Source organism: Mobula hypostoma, chromosome 1 (assembly GCF_963921235.1).
Source record: "Mobula hypostoma chromosome 1, sMobHyp1.1, whole genome shotgun sequence".
NCBI lineage: Eukaryota > Metazoa > Chordata > Chondrichthyes > Myliobatiformes > Myliobatidae > Mobula > Mobula hypostoma.
In genome coordinates this window covers 129580755-129605464 of record NC_086097.1, presented here as the reverse complement: position 1 = coordinate 129605464, position 24710 = coordinate 129580755, and the positions used below count along the sequence as shown (strand labels likewise).

At 40.5% G+C, this 24710-nt stretch overlaps 1 protein-coding gene across 2 annotated transcripts; it reads right to left on the bottom strand.

Moving 5' to 3' along the window:
- Positions 1 to 11961: 11961 nt before the first annotated feature.
- On the bottom strand, positions 11962 to 24340 carry txnl4a (thioredoxin-like 4A). 2 transcript variants are annotated; one of them, XM_063037695.1, is made up of 4 exons: positions 24299 to 24340; positions 21695 to 22009; positions 20410 to 20513; positions 11962 to 14200 (listed from the first exon to the last, which is right to left on the bottom strand). In XM_063037695.1, the coding sequence occupies exons 2-4, from the start codon at positions 21845 to 21847 to the stop codon at positions 14029 to 14031; spliced, it is 429 nt and encodes a 142-aa protein (XP_062893765.1). In that variant the 5' UTR covers positions 21848 to 22009; positions 24299 to 24340; the 3' UTR covers positions 11962 to 14028. The 2 variants fall into 2 exon arrangements, with proteins under 2 accessions (XP_062893765.1, XP_062893680.1); XM_063037610.1 differs by lacking the exon at positions 24299 to 24340 and adding an exon at positions 24114 to 24266.
- Positions 24341 to 24710: the final 370 nt, after the last annotated feature.

Below are 24710 nucleotides of genomic sequence, written 5' to 3'. Positions count from 1 at the left end.
ACAAGTGGAACAAGTGCTACACCTGCCCCTACACTTCCTCTCTCACTACTATTCAGAGCCCCAAACAGTCCTTCCAGATGAGTCTGTTAGGGTCATCTACTGTATCCAGTGCTCCCGGTGTGGCCTCCTGTATATCAGTGAGGTCTGATACAGATTGGGAGACCGCTTTGACAAACACCTACGGTCCATCCACCAGAAAAAGCAGGATCTCCCAGTAGCCACCCATTTTAATTCCGCTTCCCATTCCCATTCCGACATGTCAGTCCATGGCTTCCTCTACTGTTGCGATGAGGCCACACTCAGGTTAGAGGAGCGAAACCTTATATTCCGTCTGGGTAGCCTCCAACCTGATGGCGTGAACATCTGTTTTCTCAAACTTTCAGTAATGTTGCTCCCACTGACCATTCCCCATTCCCATTTCTCTCTTTCTCACCTTATCTCTTTACCTGCCCATCACCTCCCTCTGGTACTCCTCCTCCTTTTCTTTCTTCCATATCCTTCTGTCCTCTCCTTTCAGATTTCCCCTTCTCCAGCCCTGTATCTCTTTCACCAATGAGCCCGAAATGTCAATTGTACTTTTTTCCATAGATGCTGTTTGGCCTGCTGAGTTCCTCCAGCATTTTGTGTGTAGTCATTTGTAGGGTACTTTTGCTTTTAGTAGGAGACTCTTAGCAATTTGCACTGCTCTTACCACTTCTCTGCTTGCCTGTGGGTTCCGTGTGAGTGCTTGTGTTTCAGCTCATTGTCCCTAGCAAAGGCTTTAAATTCAGAGCAGCTGAATTCTGGACCGTTGCCTATCACAAGTGTCTCTGGTATTCCACGGTGAGTGAATACAGCTTTCTGGTGCTGTATAACAGCTGCTAAGGATGTAGAAGACAGCTTGGACACTTCAACATTCTGTGAGAGTATTCTACAGTGAGAGTTTATAATGTCTCTTTTTAGCTCGAAGATGCCTGTTCCTGCAACTTGCCGTGGAAAGTCTGGGATTTCTATGGGATAGAGAGGTTCAGCATGATTTTTGTGCAGCTTTCTGCATGCTTCACATTACTTTACATAATCTCCCAACTGTGTGCTCAACAGAGGGCAGAATAAACTTCTTCTGCCTCACTGCATTATTCAATTTTATTAGATCAACACTTATCCTCTCTGCACCATCTGGCTTGGGAAGAGGAACAATGCCTGCACACCAGTCAGTAGGTGCATTCTCTCTAGTTATGATGTTCAGTACCACCGCTCCCTCAAGTTCAGCTTTGACTTTGTTCATCAATGCAACTGTTATGTACTTCAATGTGGTCAGAGAGTAGGACGTCGCACCTGGCCTCAGTTGGGTATAGTACTCTTCTTTCAGTATCCCCAGGCCTGTGCAAACACTCTGGGTACTTCTCCTGCCACTGAACATTGTTCAGACAATCCAGCCTAGCAAGGAGGTTCAGCTTCTCAACGGCATGTCATCCCAGAAGTGGTCAGAAGAGATTCTGAACAACATAGACATCCTCTTTTAACTGTTTCTCATTTTTACGGGTGGAAGTAGCAAACATTCCTTTCACACTGAGCTAATGGTTCCCTGGCCCCATGGGCACTTTCTTTGTTGGGTTTGGTGTAATGCCTGTTTACTGCAAATAGACATTGAGGGATGGCTGTGACATCTGCCCCAGTGTCTATTCTGAACCTTACTGCCTCATTTTACAACTGAACCATTCTTTATTTGAATCTAGAACCTCAGCATCATTTTCATGCCTGAGTTCTGCCTGTTGCTGATGAACACTTTCCCTCTGCCTGACCAGAGTAATAGCTTTCACGAGTGTAAGATTTGCCTACAACTGAAGTCTCTCTGATAGTTTGCTGTCTGGTAGCCCGGCAACAATCCTGTCTCTAATGAGCTCACCTCTCAGATTTCCATATGCACAGTTGTCTGATGGGGTACACAATGCTGTGATGAAGCCATTTATGAGGGGTGATTGATAGGTTCGTGGCCTATGGTAGAAGGAGATGAGTTATACAGCTCTTATTACATGCATGTTCAGTTCAACTCTTTGAGTGATTATGCAGAAAGCTTGAAGTTAATAACTCATCTTCTTCTGCCAGCATGCAGGATACGCAACCGAACTTTATCAATAACCCTGCTTGTACAGTATATGAACTCCTCCCCTTTGGGGGCGGCTAGCTAAATGTCATAGGAATAACCTATTAACTACCACAACATCGCTATTCTGGCTCTTTGCAAAATCCACATAGAGTTAAAGTGCCTTTTGTGCTCGCTTTGACCATCAAAACATGGGGGATCCATCACAGTCTCCCACAGTACCCAATGATCCTGTGATTTCAGTCTCTGAGACCAAAGTGGGAGCAGCCATCAGGAGGGCGAATCCACATAAAGCATCCAGCCCATGCGGGGTACCTGGCCAAGTACTAAACCTGACTGGAGTGTTCACTGATATCTTTAAACTCTTGCTTTGGCAGTCTGGGGTATCCATCTGCTTCAAGCTTCACTTATACCAGTGCCCAAGAAGAACGTGGTAACCAGCCTCAATGACTATCATCCAATGGCATTTACATCCACAGTGATGAAGTGTTTTGAAAAGTTGGTAATGAAACGCATCAACTCCCACTTGAGAAGTAACTTGAATCTGCTCCATACATCAAAGTTGCTGGTGAACGCAGCAGGCCAGGCAGCATCTATAGGACGAGGCGCAGTCGACGTTTCAGGCCGAGACCCTTCGTCAGGACTAACATCTGCTCCAATTTGCCTACCAAAACAACAGATCCAGAGCAGATGCCATCTTCACTCAACATCTGGACAGCAAAGATGCATACACCAGGATGCTCTCTATCAACTACAGCTTTGTATTCAATACCATCATCCCCTCAAAACTAATCAATAAACTTTAAGACTTTGGTCTTAATACCTCCCTGTGGTATTGGATACTCGATTTCCTCACTTGCAGACCCCAGTCAGTTTAGATTGGTAACAACATCTCCTCCACAATCTCCATCAGCACAGGTGTGTCACAAGGCTGTGCGTTTAACCCCTGCTCTATTCACTTTACGCTTATGACTGTCTGGCTAAGCACAGCTCCTGTGCCATATTCAAGATTTTTGATGACACCACTGTCTTAGACCAAAAGAAGAGGGGCGCAAATTAGCATATTGGAGGGATACTGAAAATCTGGCTGAGAGGTACCATAATACAACCTCCTACTCAATGTGTACAAGACCAAGGATCTGATTTTTGACTTCAGGATGAGGAAGCCAGAGGTCATGAGCCAGTCCTCATCAGGGGAATAGAAGTGGAGAGGGTGAGCAACTTTAAATTCCACTGTGTTATCATTTTGGAGGACCAGCCTTGGGCCAAGCAATGACAAAGGAAACAGCCAGTGCCTCCACTTCCTTAGGAGCTAGTGAAAATTCGGCATGCCATCTAAAACTTCGACAAACTTCTATAGCTGTGTAGTGGAGAGTATATTAACTGCTTGCATTACAGCCTGGTATGGAAACACCAATGCCCTTGAATGGAAAATCCTACAAGAAGTAGTGGATAAGGCCCAGTCCATCATGGGTAAAGTCTACCCCACCGTTGAGCACACCTACAGGGATCATTGTCATAGGAAAGCATCTATCATCTGGGACCCCATCACCCAGGTTAAAATCACTTCTCACTGCTGCCATCAGGAAGAAAGTACAGGAGCCTCAGGATCCACACCACCAGGTTCAGGAACAGTTATTAACCCTCAACCATAAGGTTTTTGAACTAGTGAGGATAACTTTACTCAACTTCTCTGCACCATCAATAAAATGTTCCCACAACCTGTGGACTTACCATCTCATGTTCTTGATAATTATTGCCTATGTATTATTTCTTTCTTTTTGTATTTGCACAGTCTGTTGCCTTTTGCACGATGGTTGAGTGCCCAAGTTGGTGCGGTTTTTCACCGATTCTATTATGGATTTATTAAGCACATCCGCAAGAAATTGTATCTCGGTGTTGTATATGGTGACATATAAGTACTTTGATAATAACTTTCTTTTGAACTTTGGTCAGCATGATATCAGTAGTGAGCAAATTATTGGAAGGAATTTGAAGGGGCAGGATCTAGCAGTGTTTGGATAGACAGAATCTGATTTGGAGGAATCAGCATGCGTTTGTGCATAATGAAATGCTTAGTTTTTTGAAGAGGCAACTATAAAGAAAGATGATGTCAGTGGGCAGTTGAAGGTTAGGTCCCGTGAAATCCAGGGAACAAGTTAGGTTGATTCAAAATTGGCTCAGATGTAAGAAGCAGAGGATGACATCTAATAGTTGTTTCTTGGAATGAAGGCTTGTGACCAGTAGTCTGCTGCAGGGATTATTCATTACTTATATAAATGATATGAATGCAATCACACGAGGCTCGATCAGTAAATTTACAGATGACACAGATTGGGAGGTGTTTTTGATCATGAAAATGGTATTATAGATTACAGGGGAACTTGATTGATTAGAGAAGTGGGCTGAGGAGTGGCAAATAGATTTCAACTTAGTTAAGTATGGCATGATGGAATTTGGAAAGTCAAATCAGTGTTGGACTTATACTATAAATAGTAAGGCACTAGGTAGCGTAATGGAACAGGGGAACCTAGAAACACAAGTGCATAGTTCATTAGAAGAGATGTCATAGGTAGACAGTGTGGTGTGAAGGTGCCGAGCACACTGGCCTTCCTCAGTGAGGGTCCTGAATAAAGGAACGGTCTTTTACAAAAAAGATAGAGTCAAGTTAAGTGTAAGGACAAAGATCTAATAAGTAGAATATAATATGGGAAAACATCTACCTATCTTTTTTGGCAGGGCATTTAAAAAAGACAATATCTAAATGAGTATTTTCAGAGCTCTGAGGTATTCTACAAGTGCCTGATGTGGGTACAGTATGTGGGTTTAGTGAGTGATTAAGGGAGCTAACAATATTGTTAATTGCTATGAAATTATGTGTATTCAGTTATGTACAGCATTGGCAAGACCACAGTTGGAATACTTTATATACAATAGTGGTCTACTTATTTAAGGAAGGATGTTAATTTGTTTGAAATGGATCTGCAAAAATCCACCAGTCTAATCCTCAGATTTTGACAGATTTCACCCAATCTACATTTAGTGACTCTAATGAAAAAGGGAACCTTGTGTTTTACTTTTGGTGCTCACAAAATGTTTTAAGAAATGAATGATTCACCTAGAAGGACTCTTGGAACCCTGGTTGGTGAAAATGGATGAGGTGGAAGAATAATTGTCGCATCCCCTGTGGTTTCACGAGGAATTGCCTAGAGAAGGGATTGGCTGGTGGAGATGTACAATCGAAGCAGGGAGTGGAGAAAGAAGGAGAAGGTGTGATAGAAATTTGTTAAAGATGCTGAAAATTGCAAAGAATGGTGTATAGAATGAAGAGGCTGGTGGGATGAAAGGTGAGTAGCAGGGGGATAATATCTGTGGGCATCATGGTAGCGCGGTGGTTTGCAAAAAACTTTTACAGCTTGGAGTGTCAGAGTTTGGAGTTCAAGCCAGGCATCTTCTGTAAGGAGAGTATACGTCCTCTCCATGGAGTGCGTGGGTTTTCCCCGGGTGATTTTGTTTCCTTCCACAGTCCAGGGACGTTATCAGGTAGGTTAGTTGATCATTGTAAACAGCAGAGTAGTGGACTCAGACTAATACATCATTGACACGTACTTCCCCACCATCAATAGTACCCATTGACTAAAGAAGGCAATATGCATCAAAGATCCTCACCATTTCAGGCCATGCAGCTATCATCAGGCAAGAGATACAAACCCTGAAGTCCCACACCACTGGGTATAAGAACAGGTACATCTCATCAGCATTTGGTTCTTGAACCAACCCACACAACCCTAATTACTATAGTTTAGCAACACTATAACCACTTTGATCAATTTGCACTAAAGTTGACTTTTCTTTTGTTTTAACTCTTCGTTTCTTGTAAAGGTTGTGTTTTATTTTATCCAATGAGTTGGTTGCCTGTCGTGTCTGACGATGATGTTTCTCTGTGCAGCTCGTCAATTGTGCGTTCTGAGGTGGCTCTGCAGTCTGACTCTAGAAAGGCATGAATGTTGACAGTAGGGGCAGGTAAACCGTCCAGGCACTGTAGGTGCAGCTGATGTGGCCACTTTCCTCCTCTCTCGATCAGTGCCCAAATCTGCAAGGTGACTATTCTCAAAGTTGTTGGAGGCTCACCATCCAGTCCAGTCCTGAGCACTCTGCCCAAGCTGCTTAGACGCAATGTCCGCATGCACGAGGATGGCTTTCACACAGTTCCTGATCCTCTTACGAGGTCACCACCTGCCTCTTCTTCCTGGCGACAGTTCCCCGTATAGCAAATGCTTGGGTATTCTGGAATCCCCCATGCATCTAGCATGCCATGTCCAGCAAAGCGGAGCTTGCAGGATCAATGCTTCTGTACTTGCTCTGCTCTTTCAAGGACTTCCAGTTGGTGACATGGTCCTGCCAACGGATGCCCAGGATTGATCTCAGGCTTCTTGTATGGAAGGGTTACAGCATTTTAAGGTGGCTTCTGGATATGGTCCAGATTTCATAGAAACATAGAAACATAGAAAATAGGTGCAGGAGTAGGCCATTTGGCCCTTCGAGCCTGCACCGCCATTTATTATGATCATGGCTGATCATCCAACTCAGAACCCTGCCCCAGCTTTCCCTCCATACCCCCTGACCCCCCGTAGCCACAAGGGCCATATCTAACTCCCTCTTAAATATAGCCAATGAACTGGCCTCAACTGTTTCCTGTGGCAGAGAATTCCACAGATTCACCACTCTCTGTGTGAAGAAGTTTTTCCTAATCTCGGTCCTAAAAGGCTTCCCCTTTATCCTCAAACTGTGGCCCCTCGTTTTGGACTTCCCCAACATCGGGAACAATCTTCCTGCATCTAGCCTGTCCAATCCCTTTAAGATCTTATACGTTTCAATCAGATCCCCCCTCAATCTTCTAAATTCCAACGAGTACAAGCCCAGTTCATCCAGTCTTTCTTCATATGAAAGTCCTGCCATCCCAGGAATCAATCTGGTGAACCTTCTTTGTACTCCCTCTCTGGCAAGGATGTCTTTCCTCAGATTAGGGGACCAAAACTGCACACAATACTCCAGGTGTGGTCTCACCAAGGCCTTGTACAACTGCAGTAGTACCTCCCTGCTCCTGTACTTGAATCCTCTCACTATAAATGCCAGCATACCATTCGCCTTTTTCACCGCCTGCTGTACCCGCATGCCCACTTTCAATGACTGGTGTATAATGACACCCAGGTCTCGTTGCACCTCCCCTTTTCCTAATCAGCCACCATTCAGATAATAATGTTTTCCTATTTTTGCCACCAAAGTGGATAACTTCACATTTATCCACATTAAATTGCATCTGCCATGAATTTGCCCACTAACCCAACCTATCCAAGTCACTCTGCATCCTCTTAGCATCCTCCTCACAGCTAACACTGCCACCCAGCTTCGTGTCATCCGCAAACTCGGAGATGCTGCATTTAATTCCCTCATCCAAGTCATTAATATATATTGTAAACAACTGGGGTCCCAGCACTGAGCCTTGCGGTACCCCACTAGTCACCGCCTGCCATTCTGAAAAGGTCCCGTTTATTCCCACTCTTTGCTTCCTGTCTGCTAACCAATTCTCCACCCACACCAATACCTTACCCCCAATACCGTGTGCTTTAAGTTTGCACACTAATCTCCTGTGTGGGACCTTGTCAAAAGCCTTTTGAAAATCCAAATATACCACATCCACTGGTTCTCCCCTATCCACTCTACTAGTTACATCCTCAAAAAACTCTATGAGATTCGTCAGACATGATTTTCCTTTCACAAATCCATGCTGACTTTGTCCGATCATTTCACCGCTTTCCAAATGTGCTGTTATCACATCCTTGATAACTGACTCCAGCAGTTTCCCCACCACCGACATTAGGCTAACCGGTCTATAATTCCCCGGTTTCTCTCTCCCTCCTTTTTTAAAAAGTGGAGTTATATTAGCCACCCTCCAATCCTCAGGAACTAGTCCAGAATCTAACGAGTTTTGAAAAATTATCACTAATGCATTCACTATTTCTTGGGCTACTTCCTTAAGCACTCTAGGATGCAGACCATCTGGCCCTGGGGATTTATCTGCCTTCAATCCCTTCAATTTACCTAACACCACTTCCCTACTAACATGTATTTCACTCAGTTCCTCCATCTCACTGGACCCTCTGTCCCCTACTATTTCTGGAAGATTATTTATGTCCTCCTTAGTGAAGACAGAACCAAAGTAATTATTCAATTGGTCTGCCATGTCCTTGCTCCCCATAATCAATTCACCTGTTTCTGTCTGCAGGGGACCTACATTTGTCTTTACCAGTCTTTTCCTTTTTACATATCTATAACAGCTTTTACAGTCCGTTTTTATGTTCCCTGCCAGTTTTCTCTCATAATCTTTTTTCCCCTTCCTAATTAAGCCCTTTGTCCTCCTCTGCTGAACTCTGAATTTCTCCCAGTCCTCAGGTGAGCCACTTTCTCTGGCTAATTTGTATGCTTCTTCTTTGGAATTGATACTATCCCTAATTTCTCTTGTCAGCCACGGGTGCACTACCTTCCTTGATTTATTCTTTTGCCAAACTGGGATGAACAATTGTTGTAGTTCATCCATGCAACCTTTAAATGCTTGCCATTGCATATCCACCGTCAATCCTTTAAGTGTCATTTGCCAGTCTATCTTAGCTAATTCACGTCTCATACCTTCAAAGTTACCCCTCTTTAAGTTCAGAACCTTTGTTTCTGAATTAACTATGTCACTCTCCATCTTAATGAAGAATTCCATCATATTATGGTCACTTTTACCCAAGGGGCCTCTCACGACAAGATTGCTAATTAACCCTTCCTCATTGCTCAAAACCCAGTCCAGAATAGCCTGCTCTCTAGTTGGTTCCTCGACATGTTGGTTCAAAAAACCATCCCGCATACATTCCAAGAAATCCTCTTCCTCAGCACCTTTACCAATTTCACAGCTGTATGATAGACTACAAAGGATGACCGCTTTGTACACCCTGAATTTCGTGGCTTTTTGATTGTTATGCTGGTTCAGGACGCGTGAATACAAGTGCCCAAGGACTTGACTGGCCTTGCAAATCATAGCACTGATTTCTTTGTCTAGGGAGCCATCACTAGAAATAACACTTCCGAGCTATTTGAATTCTCCCGCTGTTGTAAGCTGTGTACCTTCATGCAGATGGATGGGGTGGATGCAGCAGATGTTGGCTGGGTTGGAACAGGACTTTCACCTTTTGCAGGCTGATGATGAGGCCAAACAGACAACTGGCTTCCGCAAACCTATCGACAAACAGCAGAAGATTGGCCTCTGTGTGAGCCATGGGGATACAGTAATCAGTGTATAGGTCTTCTTGAATTGGATTACTGATTGTTTTTGTACGGGTGCTCAAGCGACACAGGTCAAAAAGTGATCCATCCATCCTGCACACCCACATTGCATGGTGCCGAATATGTGGTGTAGTATGTACATGAGGACCAGATTAAACTATACAGGCGCCAGTATGCACCTTTGCCTGAAAACATGCCTGAGGACTTAAGGGACGCCATAATTGTTACACTGCTCAAAGGTAGCAGAGCTCACTGTGGCAACTAACAGGGCATATCTCTCCTGTCTGTCAGGGGGAAAATCTTAGCTCACATTATCCTCAACTGCTTGATTGCCAACATATCAGAGGTGAACCTTCCTAAGGCACGATGTGGCTTTTGCCCAGGCCATAGTACTGTCGACATGGTTTTCACCGTTCGTCAGATTCAAGAAAAGTACTGAACAGAATTTGCAACTACTTGCTGTCTTCATAGATCTAACCAAAGCCTTCGATATGGTTGACAGGAGACCCTATGAGGGGTGCTGTTAAAACTTGGGTTCCCGCACAGATTCGTCAATCTCGTCCGTCTCTTCCACAATGACATGAGTGGCCTTGTTCTGTTAAATGGGGAGACTTTGATGCCATTCAGTATCTCAAGTGGCATGAACATCTTGTAGTTTTCATCTGTCTGAATGCTGTTTATATGCCTGTGATCTTGTTGTGGATAAGATTTTCATTGTATCTGTGCATGCATGTACTTATGCATATGAAAATAAACTTGACTTTTGACTTATATCCTCACCACTTACTGTACTGCCTATCTCTATGTCAGCAACAAAGTTAACTATACCTTCACTCAAGATACTAATAAAGTTGTTCAGCATCAATGCTATGACATATCACTCTTTACAATTTTACCAACCAAAACACCATTTATGCCTGACATCTGATTAGCCAATTTGCTGTCTACTCTTAAAGCAATTGATGTCTTTAGCTTTAAACATAGGTCATTGTTCTTCCTGAATAAGGCTGATAAAAACTAACACCCAATTCAAGGCTGTATCTGCGAACAACAGTCATCTACATTTACTGTAGCTACTCATTTTTCCTTTGTACGAAATCAATTGCAAACCTTTTGTGGATACAAATCTGCATTAACCAAGATGATTCTGGCATTTTTGGATCTGAAGAGCATTAAACTGCATGTTTGCCCATAAAATCCTGTTTAGTTCAATTTTTTTTCAAAACTGAATTACAGAAACATTCATTCTCTTAAATTTCTGTGTAGGCCAAATTGATACCCAGGGAAAATGCAAGTCTGTAAACTGTCAAATGAGTAATTATAATCTGAAACGACAACATACTTTCATAAGTATACTTCCAAGTATTCACAGGGAACCAATTTTTAAAAATTGATATTCTTAACAGTTTAACTCAATTAAGTCTAATAGTGCTAGCATTTTAAAAGATTTTGAGCAATGATAGTCACACTTTATGACAAAGAAAGTAAGAATTTTTAAAAACTTTGATTGAAGTGATAAGCAGATTTATCATGAAGTACTTACTGCCAGTCTTAGTGCACACTTCGAGTCCACAAGCTTTACTTGTTTACATTAGCTTCTCTTTTTTTGGAATTCAATCCAATTTTCCAAATTTAATTATTAAAATCACTTCCTTTTGATAGCAGCTATATACTTTGATGATATAATACCAGGAAACAATGTTTGAATCAATACATTTCATCAGAGAAGTAATGAAGTGGTATTGACCCATTGTATGCTGTTCAATTCTTTCTGCTTTTAAACTGTTCAATATCCTTGCTTCTGTCAATGTGAAGGGATTTTTTACTGAGTGAAAGGTAGTATGTAATTGCATGTTATTCTATTCCATTTTCAGCACTGCATCGTCCAGAAGCCCATCACTGACCTGCACACATTTGTTCTGGAGGAAAGTAATATTATGAGGACTTTGGATGGCTGCTAATCTGCAAATAATTTTTTTTAAAAACTATTGCCTAAAGTACAATGTAGTATAGGTCAGTGTAAATAATATTTCAGTACTACTTACTATGATCAGAAAAACCAGTAACTGGAATGATTATTGCAGTGGACATTCTGGAGATATGTCCTGCATGCATGGGTAACTGACAGTCTCATACAGGCAGACCCCAGATTATGACAAGGTCTGTACCCAGGAACTGTTTGTAACCCTAAATCAGAAATGAACTAAAACAGTATGCGGGAGAGGATCACAAGAAACAGCTATGATAGGAGAACAGACATGGGAAAAAAAGCCACCGGGGACCTCACTGAGTGAGTAAGTCTCCTTAGGGCTCCCAGATCTGCTTGGCTTAACTCCGCCTGATTGTTACAGTTCAGTGAGAGGGTGGGAAATCTTGTGGAGAGAAAGTACATTATAACCTGACAGGAGATGCTCAACAATTAAAATCCCAAACAATTATTCGTATTTACAGGGTGCCAATGCCGGGTGTTCACAACTTGGGGAACCTGTATGTGACTATATAAATGAATATCAGTTCCAACAATCCAAAGAAACACTTACTTTTATGAGAGAACAGGCAAACAAATTGATCCAACAGGTGATTTACAGAGTCACACAATTTAACAAAAAAATCACTGCTTTTGATTCCTAAATAATCAAGATTAGTTCCTACTGATGTATACATCTGTGTGTAAAGTGACAATATTGCTCACTACTTTTATACTGACACTTGAGAGTTTTGACCTTCAGAGAAAAATGCTATTATTTTGATCAAGCCTGAACATTTAGTTGCCAAAATCATGCAGTTGAAAGAGTGCGGTAAAGAGATAAAATACTGCAGATGATGGAAATCTGAAAATCTCAATCAGCATCTGTGGAGAATTGACATTTCAATGTGATGACCTTAGCCAGCAATTTAGCAAAAGGTAATTGACCTGAAACATTAACTGTTTTTTTTGGCCAAAGTAACTATCAAACCATGTTATCTTCAGGATCATATTCTAGTAGTTTGTTGAGCTTTCAGGGTACGGAAAGTACCATATAACATTAGAGCAGAATTAGGTCATTCAGCCCAGAGTCTCCTGCAACATTTGATCACGGCTGATTTATTTTTTTCCCTCTCAACCCCATTCTCCTGCCTTCTCCCCATAACTTTTGATGCTGTTAGTAATCAAGAACCCATCAACCTCTGCTTTAAATATACTCAATGACTTGGTCTTCACAGACATCTGTGACAATGAATTCCAGATTCAGTACACTCTGGCTAAAGAAATTCCTCTTCATATCTCATCTAAAGGTATGTCCTTGTATTCTGAGGCTGTGTTCTCTAGTTCTTGACTCTCCCGAATTGGAAACATCTCTGTCTAAGCCTTTCAATATTTGGTAGATTCCAAGGAGAACCCCATCAGTCTTCTAAACTCCAGCAAGTACAGGCCCAGAGCCGCCAAATGGGGGTCATATGTTAACCCTTTCACTCCCAGGATCATTCTCATAAACTTCCTCTGGACCCTCTCCAATGCCAGCACATCCTTCCTTAGATGTGCTCACAATATTCAAAATATGGTCTGACCAATGGGTTATAAAGCTTCAGCATTACATCCTTTCTTTTTATATTCCAGTCCTCTTGAATGCTAACATTGCATTTGCCTCAATTCTAATCAGTTTTTATACCACTTTCATTTTTAAAAGAAAGACACTGAATTTGACAACGTTGTGATCGTTTGCAATTAGCTATTTCATAAGTGCAGACATGACTAATATTACTAGATAATTTTCTCTTTCCAGTAAGATTCCTTCATTACAGAAAATATATTCTGAGATTGTTAGGGCCATTGTGTAATTCTACAATGGTATGAACCAGCATTACATCTCTCTAGAAATATCCATTGCAGAAAAAATGTTCGGCATGCAGTTTTAATAGGAAAACCAACATTATATATTCTAAGCTTGGGCATATTCCTAAAACTAAACAATGCAATTTTAAAAATACAATTACATGTCAACATTTATAATAACTATACTTCAAATTTTTCCTAAGTCCACCATAACTTTTTGGTGAGATTACCTCTTGGCAATATAAACAACAGACATCCAGAGCAAATGATACAAATAATAACATATTTTATTCAGAAGTAGTTTATAATTTATATCTTTAGAAAGTCAGCTACCATGTGGCAGATAACCAAAAAATCTTGTCCTGTAAACACAAATAACACAACTGCTATTCCAAAGAGATGTTGACTTATGCCTTTCCAATCTGCTAAGACAGCAACATAATAAACAACCTCCCATTAGTCATGAGCTGTTCTATTTTTACTTGGATGTCAAAAAGGCACAAACTGTAATGATTCAAATTTTCTAAACTAAAAATATAATTTATTACCATACAGTTGGGTCACATTTATGTAAAAGTTAGGATGGCAAATATTCCAAACTTTCTTTTAAGGACAGCAGAAAACAACCACAATTTTCCATTCATTTACAGTACACATGTTTTGCATTATATAATATAAAATAATGACGGTATTCAGTGCAAATGTTTAAACGGAAATAAAGTTGAAAGGCTGGTATTTTATTTACAATGGTAGTAATCCAGGATGAAGTATATGGCAAAATGTTCATTTGTACTTGCACAATACTTCAATATCTGTATTTTGTGGAGTAGTCTTTTGGCGATACCACAAGACCCCGTCCCTTGCGAGCTCCTCTGTAAACTGTTTCAACGATATCAATCATCTCCTGCTTGTCTTCCATTGGCCAATTAATTTTGTTGTTGTTGCCAGTACCCAAGTCAATCATGATGTGCTTATTTCTGAAAAGAGCAAAAAATAGGCAAGATAAAAAGTTAAAAAGTTTTTTGCTGAGGCAAGTTTGTGACAGAAAAGCAAATTGCTACTTTACTTCATTTAAATTCCCCAGTTACTAAAATGAGCTACAAGTGCTCAGACAATCCACTAAGAAGGCACGGAGTACATAATTCACATTTGAATCACAAAGTATAGAGTCTGAAAATCTCAGCTCAGGTAATGCACAAAGCACTGTTTTCTTACTTACCAGCCCTAGATCAAGGGAGAAACAACTGAGATTCCACTTGTCCATTTAGCGTACTGGAAATGCACACATTACTATAGGATAAGCATCAAGTTTGACTGCAATAAAGCTTCCAGAAGTCACGAGCAAACTATTAGTACAAATTACTAAGCAGAGTCAAAGGATTTAAAGGTTGCAGAAGGGAAATGATAAAAAATGAAGTAAAATTTTATTTTAGTACCCATGTATTATAATTAACATTAAAAATGCCAAAGCATCATTGAATTGCTCAATATTTCAAAACAGAGATAACAACTGTGCTCTGAAATAGCATAGTACAGAAGTGAATGGACGAAAAAGTTTATAGTTAACACACACAAAATCTGGAACTCAGCATCTATGGAAAAGAGTAAACAGTCGACATTTTGGCCAAGACTCTGCCAGGAATGGAGAAAAAAAAATGATGAGGTCAGAGTAAGAATGTGAGGAAGGGGTGGAATACAAGGTGGTAGGTGATAGGTGAAACCGGGAAAGAGGGAAGGGTGAAGTAAAAAGCCGGGAAGTCGAGTGGTGAAAGAGATAAAGGGCTAAAGAAGAGGAATCTGATTGGACAGGACAGAAGGCCATGGAAGAAAGGGAAGGGGAAGGAACACAAGAGGGAGGTAATGGGCAGGTAAGTTTATAGTTAGTTATTTCTCAACGTCTTCAACCAATCTGATTTTCAGTCGCATGTTACAAGGGTTGTAGATAGTACTTTCCTTGTAGATTGTGTGTACAGTATTATTAACCAGAAAGATGTTGCACTGGTGATTGAAAGCCACAAGAATGCATTAAAAACAGAGGACCAGTAATCATAGACTGCTCTCAAACAAGATATAAAGCAGGATTGCCAGGCAAATGGAACTTGTGCCAAGTCTGCCCTCTACTGGATCAGTGCCTTAACTAACATGGCAGGACAATATGAAAAATAATTCCTAATTTTGAAGGCAAATGTCAACAGTTGTGTGTCTTATAGCCAAGATTTCCCTCCAATCACAACTTCATGGTCAACATGTGAACAAGAAAGTTCTTAAATTACAGTGAACCATTTGTTGATGATTTTTCCTTTGAGTTATAAGGAGAACCTGGATAGACTGGGACGGTTTTCCTTAAGACAAAGAAGGCCGGGGGTGGGGGGGGGTATAACCTTATTGGTGCTTAGAAAAACATGATAAGCATAGATAAAGTGAATAGTCACAGCCTTTTAATCCAGGACAGGGGTGACTAAAACTAGAGGGAAAACACTCAAGGGGAAAGATTGAAAGGGGACTTAAGGGGCGAGTTGGAAATGACACGAGAGAAGTAGTGATGGGAACAAAGAAATCGCGGATGAACTAAGTAAGTATTTTGAGTCAGTCTTCACTGTGGAAGATACTATAGGAGCATGCCAAAAATTCGACAGTGTCAGGTTGCAGAGGTGAGTATAATCGCTATTACTAAGGAAAGGGTGCTTGGGAAACTGAAAGGTCTTAAGGTAGAAAGGTTACCTGGACCAGATGGACTATACCCCAGGATTCTGAAAGAGGTAGCTGAAGAGACTGTGGAGACACAAGCAGTGATCTTTCAAGAATCACTAGATTCTGGAATGGTTCGGGAGGACAAGAAATCATCCCCACAGGGAAATCATGCCTGACAAAATCTGCTGAAATTCTTTGAATGAATAACAGGTAGACAAAGCAGACTCAGTGGATGTTGTTTATTAGAATTTTCAGAAGGCCTTTGACAAGGTGCCTTACAAGAACCTATAGTATTACAAAAAATGTTACTAGCATGGACAGAGGATTGGCTCACCGGGAGGAGGCAAAGAGTGGGAATAAAGGGTGCCATTTTGAATGGCTGCCAGTCTATTTGTCATTCTATATGTTAATGATCTGGATGATCAAATTAATAGCTTTGTGACCAAGTTTCCAGATGATGCGAAGATAGGTGGAGGGGCAAATAGTGTTGAGGAAGTAGGAAGAATGCAAAATATCTTGGATAGAATCGGAAAATGGGTAAAGAAATAGCAGATGGAATACAGTGTAAGGAAGTGTATGGTCATACATTTTGGTAAAAGAATAAAGGTATAGATTCTTTTCCAAACAGGGAGCAAATTAGGAAATGGAAGGGGCTATGGGACTTGGGAGTCCTAGTGAAGGATTCCCTAAAGGTCAACTTGCAGGTTGAATTGGTATTAAAGAAGACAAATACAACATCAGCATTCATTTCCAGAGTGCGAGAATATAAAAGCAAGCATGAAACACTGAGGAAATATCAGATCACACTTGGGAGTATTGTGAGCAGCTTTGGACCCTATATCTATGAAAAGATGTGCTGGGATTGGACAGGGTCCAGAGGAGATCCACAAAAATGGTCCTGGAAATTAAAGGGTTTGATGGCTCTTGGCCTGTTCTCACTGAAGTTTAGTAGAATGGAGGTGGAGAGAATCCCACTTGAAACCTACCGAGTGATGAAAGGTCTAGATAGAGTGGTCATGGAAAGAACATTTCCAATGGTGGGAGAGTCTAGGACCGTAGTGTGCAGCCTCTGAATATGTCACCCCTTTGGAAAAGAGATGAGGAGGAAGTTCTTCAGCCAGAGGTAGTGAATCTGTTGAATTTACTGCCACAAAGGGCTGTGAAGGCCAAATCATTGGGTATTATTTAAAGTGGAGAATGATGGGTTCATAATTAGTAAGGGGGTCAAAAGTTATGGGGAGAAGGCAGGAGAAAGAGGTTGAGAAGGAAAATCAGCCATGACTGAATAGCAGAGGAGACTTGACAACCAAACTGCCCAATTCTGCCCCTATTTCTTATGGTCTGTTTTTCTCACTGGTGGGTGCATGGAAGTAGCTGCCAGAGGAAATGGAGAAGGTAGGTACAATTAAAAATTTAAAAGATACTTGGGCAGGAAGTAATGGGTCAAATGCAGGTAAATGGGACTGGCTCAGGAAGGCGCCTTGGTTGGCATGGACAAATTTGAGCCAAGAGCTGTTTCCATGCTGTATAGTTCTCTCAATCTACTATTCCAACACTGGAGTCTTGGTAGAAAGAGTAACTTGGATCTACTGTTCTACACTTACAGTATGAACTCTCCTTGAGGTTTGCCTCAAAGGAAGGAGACTAACACATTAGGTAATTAGATCTTTTAGAACTACTTGGATTTAAAGGTTTGATATATTCATTACTTATGAACGTTTTTACTAGTTTAAATAGTTTTTTAAAAATCTTTGTGAATGCCAGCCAGCTAAGTCAAGGGCCATAGCTCCACTGGTTAAAATATGTCTCCAGCATTTTTCTTAAGGTGTTCACATTACCACCATCTGATCCCGTCATGGCAGAGAAGACACTGCTTGACAAATGGCCGTGCAAAAATGGATTCAATCAGCATCACCCTCAAGTTCCTGCTATGGGATATACATGTGTATGTACTTCCTTGGAAGGCAGTAGTGAATGCAGGCATCTTACCTCAAACCCTGGCCCTTATTTCTTCAGAAATAGATCAGAATATATAGCACATTCACAAATTTAGGTGATGACTGGGAGAGCTGGAAGTCCAGCCTTTTTTGATTCATGCAGCACAGAAGCAGCCCCTCAAGTACCCATCTATACAATCCCATTCACTGGCACTTGGACCAGATACTCCTATGCCTTGGCAATTCAATTTCTCATCCACATACCTGTAATTCATGTCAAATGTTATCATGTAATGCAACACCAGAATCATATTATTTGCTGATTTTGCTAATTGTTGTTCCTGACTTATGATGTTTTCCTTTGAGCAACCTGAGTAACTTATTTGTCATCCTGGTGCACTCCAGAAAGTATCTGTGCTAACTGACCTTTAAATGTAGTGCAGAGGTTTTGGTACAGTGCTGCCCATTGTAGGAGAATTGGCCAATGCAGCAGACAATTTCAATTACAGTCAACAATAAATGGCAAGCAAGCAATTTTATTATTCATCTAAAAATAGTTGAGATGAAACACAAATATCTGGGGAAAATCTGAAGATAAATTATTTCTGCTGATAGTAAAACCATGAATCTACATGAAGCAGTGTGTTAGTGAGGATACTGATAATTACTCATCAGTCAACACTAGTATTTGATAATAACCCACCTTTTTACATCATTTGTTCAAAAATAAATATTTGGCCTGCTACTGCAAATCTCCTTTAGTATTAAAACCAGATGGTACAATATCCTGTTTCAGTGGTTTATTTGCCAATGCTATTCCTTTTGTTTCTGTCCATGTGCCTAACTTAGCATGAACTCAGGTATGTTCACGAAAAACTAAAGGATATTGGCACTTTTGTTAACAGTTCTAGTGAATAGATTGCAATTAATCTGAATGCCTAGTACAAGTCTGCTAGTCAGCTTCTGATCTTACAGAATTTTCTTCCATCTGTCAAATTTACGGCAAGAAATTCCCTAAACTGTCATCGAGTCCCTTTTAGAAGTCAAATTTCAAATTAGTAAAAACAATTTCAGGCCACCCTTGGGTAAAAAAATGGGTTGTGTTTATACAGATGTCCATAAGTCAATTTTGTCAAAAATCTACAAATCAATGATGTCAAAAGTTGAAAAGTCAGAAGACACAAAAATCACTTGATATGATCAGGCATACCTCCACAGTATTGTAATGAATGGTATCAAAAACACATAAGACTGATAAGAAACAACACTGGAGAGAGTAGTAAATACTTCTGCATTTGTAGGAACAAATGTGTGCTCTATGTTTGATTTCTGTATTTAATATTATGAAGGAAGTTTGTTCTTATCCAAAAGTTGGGTGTTTGTAACACTATATATGGTAGCCACGGTATCATGAATTAACAGAAGCTAGCAGTGCAGAAGTACAAATTATGCATTAACTTGTTGGAAGAAAATGCTGAGTGCATAAATCCCTCCCAAGGAACTATCAGCTAAGATTAAAAACAATTGGGACAGTCCATTTGGAACTGAAATGAGGAAAAACCTCACAAATATCTTCAGAAAACTCTTCCCCCATGGGCTGCAGAGCTTCAGCATTAATTGTATTCAAAAAAGACTCATAAATGTCTGGATATTAAAGGAGGTATGGGGAAAGTAATGATTAAAGTAGCAGTCAGACTCTCAATGAGTGGTGCAGTAAATTAAAGGGGGTGGGGGGGGTCACATGGCCTATTCCCACAGCCATTTCTTATGGTGCCTTGAGGTAACAGAAATATGGGGCAAAACATTTGCGCACTAAGGTTGCCGATGATCTGATGGCAACCAATCAGATCACTGGTATTTTATCAGGAATAATGGAAAGTAATATCAATGCCTACTATAAGACCAATTATTGGAAAAAGGTATTTAAAGATAAAAAGGCAAAAAGGTATTCAGTAAATTGCGATGGAAAGGAGCAACAAGTAAAATAGTAGAAGAGGTCAGCAGGTCAGTTAGCAGAAGGAACAGAAACCCTTTAATGACACAGCTGAAGGTATACGTTAATCAGGGATGAAACATTTCTTCAGTGTGGAGGACAACCAAGTTATCTGTTTTACCTAAGGCTGTAATGTTCTTACAATAGTGATCTACTACAGACTGCACTTATAAACAATCCAGCCTGGCTATGAATGCAAAAGTTAAGTTAAAAAACAATAAATACATAAGGGGAAGAACACCATAATCTGAATAAGCAACCTAATATGCAGTTTATAGACTCAGAAAGCACAACAATGCACCAGAATACCAGCGGCAGAGCGAAGATAATGTGAGCAGCTTCACTTAGGGATTTTCTACCTTCTGCAAAATTTAGGAAGTTGCATTGTAATCACAAACTAGACTAGTGAAGCACCAGACTTGATGATGTTTGATGACAACAGCATTACTCTTTACAAAATGCAGAACTTACTCTAATCAATTACCAAACTACAGATCTTATAAAAGGTAGTTGAAAGGTTGTGACAATTTGTGCTACTCTGACTTAGAACTATGATTTTACATACCGGAAGAAAAACATAACAGTGCATGGATCATATAACTCGTACATCTTGTTGAAGTCTGGTACCTCGGTGATATCCACAAGGTAAATAACAGCAAAATTTTTCACCTAAAAACAACATTGATTACAACATTTATATGATATCAAAAAATATTTTCCAAGAATCAATTATTGTTTTTCTTAAGAGTTAATACACAAAACAGAAATGAAAAATGGTGATTTCAATTTTATTATAGCTTATAACAAAGATATAACTTACACACTTGATACCATCTCCAAGTAGCAATTATGTTTTGCATGATTTTTTTTGCTGAAACTTATTCAATATTTAAAGTTAGGATTGTAAAGCATAGCATAATGCTGATTTCAACTGAAGCAGGGTGCAATGGCTGTACACGCAATGACATTTGACTGCACAGCGCTTCAAAGTGGGAGACCATAAATGGAGACCAGAGCATTTTCCTGATGGATTGAGGAAAAAAAAATGGGATGGAGCTGTAAAATATGATTGACCATGACTTCAAGTCAGTGTGGAAAATTAGTAAGACTGTTTCTGGCTGTTCTTTGCAAATCCAGGAAAAATGAGGACTGGATCTTTACATAAGTTCAAAAACAGTAAATTCAAGACAAAAGGACATGGATTTTTATTTGTAAACAACAATATTCCACAAAGAACACTAATATTTACAATCTGCTTGTAGTTGTATCAGACATTTCAGAAGAGTTTTACAAATCAAGCACATTGGTGGATCTCCAGTTACAAGTCGACCAAGGAGAGTAAAAATGATGGATTTCCTTTACTCAGAGAGATTAACAAAATCAAAGGATTTTTTAAGCTATCTCCGCAGTTTCATTGCAATCATTGATAAGATAATTATTAGACATGAAATGGTGGAATCTAGAGTTAAAAAAAACTGCTGGAGGAATTCAACAGATCAGGCTGCACCTGTAGAGGAAAATGGAGAGTTAACATTTCAGGTTGAGACCTTCATTTCCTTCTACAGATGCAGCTTGATCCACTGATTTCCTCCAGCAGTTTTCCTTTGCTTGCGGATTTTTATTGCCAGTTTACCTAATTTTCTGAATTTAAGTCGCCAGCTGTCTTAGCGAGATTTCAACTAATGTCTCCAGATCAACAATCTAATCTTTGAACACTGGTCAAGTATTTTCACCCCTATGTTGCCATACTTTGATTAAATGTAGCCTTGGCTGATCATTTTTCTGGTATTCTATTTAAATAATATTAATACAAAATTTTGCTGCATCCCATTATACTTTCAAATACTCACCTTTTCAGCAATACTGTACAACACCTCATCCATCTTCATGCAAGTTGGATCCCAGTCATGACCAAAACGAATGACAACAACACGATCTTCCTCTGACAGAATGGCCTGGTCAACTTGCCAACCATTGTGAAGATGGGGTAACATATATGACATGTTGGCAGAGTTGCACAAACTTCCAATACGAATAAAAAGAGCTCCAAGTTATTGTACAAACAAATGAGAGTTTCAAGTACTCCTAAACCAGGCAGTTCAACTAATGAGTAGAAGTTCAGTATGGCTGAAGTGGTCTTCAAAAATTGGAAAGATTGAGATGACCTGTTATATATAAGTGGCAAAGATATTAGTTTAAATAAAATATTTAAAAAATGACAACACAGCTGTAATAAACACAATTCCAGTAAATGAAAATACTGCACAGAAATTTCATCTCCTGTTTACTCTGCATAATGTCCCACTTGTACTAGTTCATTTATTTAGAGTGCACCATTTGAGCTCTTGGTCACAGAGTACCATACCACACAAACAGACCCTTCTAGACCATGCTGAACTATTTTAACATTAATACATGGAATAAACAAAAGAACAGCATGTTTCAATTTAGAGGAACATCAACAATTTAAATATCCAGTTTTAAATTACTTTTCCAGCTGATCTCTAATGGATCTGTGAAACCAACAGTTTACAAAGGGAAAGTCCATGTGCAAGGCATACACATTCCCACTTTTACCTACTTAATTTTAAACATAAAAATGCAACTTCAAGCACAGCAATGATGAGATCATAAGACCATAAGGTATAGGAGCAGAATTAGGCCATTTGGCCTATGAGGTTACTGGCAAGCACCCGTGGCTCAATAATGCTGCTAGCTACACTCTCTTTCACTTTGCTAAAGATCAGCAACTGGCTGACTTGGAATTTGTGTAGAGAACCGTGAGGTCTAACACAATCAACATAAACAAAACTCAGGGACTTAGTCCTTTGATATCAAACTGAAGCCAACACATGATTGGATCATGCTAGACTCAGATCACGTTGCTAGGTTCCGTAGTGAAACAAGAACAACTTCCCTTGCCAATTGCATGTTCCCAAAAACAAGGTCAATTGTTTACTATATTGTTTACCTGTGCTGCAAACTACATGCACTTTGAATTATATTTTATTAACAGGTGCACCATGGTCTGGAGAAATGTTCTTTCACTTGGTTGTGTCTATGTACAGTCAGATGACAATAAAATGAATTAGCTCTTATGATATCTCAAGAGTAGTGAACTTCGTGAAGTGCCATCTTGGTCCAGCCCAAGCCGAGCTAAAGGACTGATAATACTAGGACTGATTCCAGTTTTGAACCCAACATTTAGAATTAGATCCCAGGGCTTGGCTTGGGCAGGCTGGTTGCACACAAGACAGTTGTGTGAGCTAGTTGGAGAGATGCCAGTACCTTCTCAGGAGCACCTCTGCCAGGTTTACAGACGAACAAAATTAACTGACTGTCGAACTATTCAGGATCTCCACTGTCTTTGGACCAAGAGAAGTCAAGAGAATCATAGGAAGATACATCACAGAAACAGGCTCTATCAAATCTGCACCATCAAGCACATGTTTACATTAATCCTATGTGTATTTTAAAAATCTTCTCCACATTCTCGTCAACTCTTGTCAGGGTCTATCATTCACCTAAACACTAGGTATTTTTAGTGAGCCTCTACTTCCTCAGGAGTTTGTGGAGATTCGGCGTGTCATCCAAAACCTTGGCAAACTTCTATAGATGTGTGGTGGAAAGTGTGCTGACTGTCTGCATTACAGCCTAGCGTGGGAACACCGATGTCTGAGTGGGAAATCCTACAAAAAGTAGTGGATTTGGCCCAGTACATATTGGGTAAAGCCCTCCCAACCATTGATCTGAAACACTACCATCGTCAAAGATCCTCATCACCCAGGCTAAGTCTTTTCTCGCTGCTGACATTAGATAGAAGGTACAGGTGCCTCAGGACTCGCACCACCAAATTCAAGAATAGTTGCTCCCCCTTAACCATCAGGCTCTTGAACAAAAGGGGATAACTACACTCATTCTATTTCGGATGTTTCCACAACCGACCGTCTCAGTTTAAGGCTCTTTATCTTGATATTTCATGCTCGTTATTTACATTTGCACTTGCACAGTTGGTTGTTACTGCTCTATAAATTTGCTGAGTATGGTCATAGGAAAAAGTATCTCTCGGTCGTATGTACGCATTCTGATAAATGTTCCTTTGACTTTGGGGTCTGGGAGGAAACGCACGCAGTCACGGGGAAAATAAGCAAACTACACTCAGGCAGCAAAAGAGTAAGCATTGAACCAAGATCTCTGCGCATATTCAGGATTACTGAGAACATAAGCGGTCACTCTACTTTTAACACAGGCCTTTTCTTAGTGACACACCTGAAAAATTATGCTCCGTAACAGTGGAGGGAAAGAGGGATGACGGAGGAGGGAGGGAAGGAGGGAGTAAGCGGGGGAGTGGGAAGGAGGTTAGAGGAAGAGTGTGTGTGTGGGAGGGAAATGATGGGAAAATTAGGGCTCTGGTTCACAACCCCAAACCCAGTCACCGACAACCACACACTCACCTCCGACTCCCCCGCCGCCGGGACTCCCAGCACATGCGCGGAATCAGCCGGGAAACATCGCGAGATCGGAGTCTGCGCAGGACGACGACCCGTAATAACGGACACCGATAACGAACCCCGCAAACGCAGAGTGAACTGGAGGTCTTTTCCTTTCCTCTCCCATCACAATCCACCTCAGCTTTCACTGTCCCCTTTCAACGTTATTACTCTGAGCTAAGTGATGGTAACACTGAATGGGTTGTGCAGCATCTGCAGAAAGAGAAGTACCGATAGGCCAAAAACTTGAATTGTTCATCTTTTTCCTCTACCTCCACTGATATGGTCTGACTTAACTGTACATTTGCTGATTTTACTTAGAGATTTAAGTAAATTTTGCTTGGGACTTGGGCTTAACTTTGGAGGAAGTTCGTCC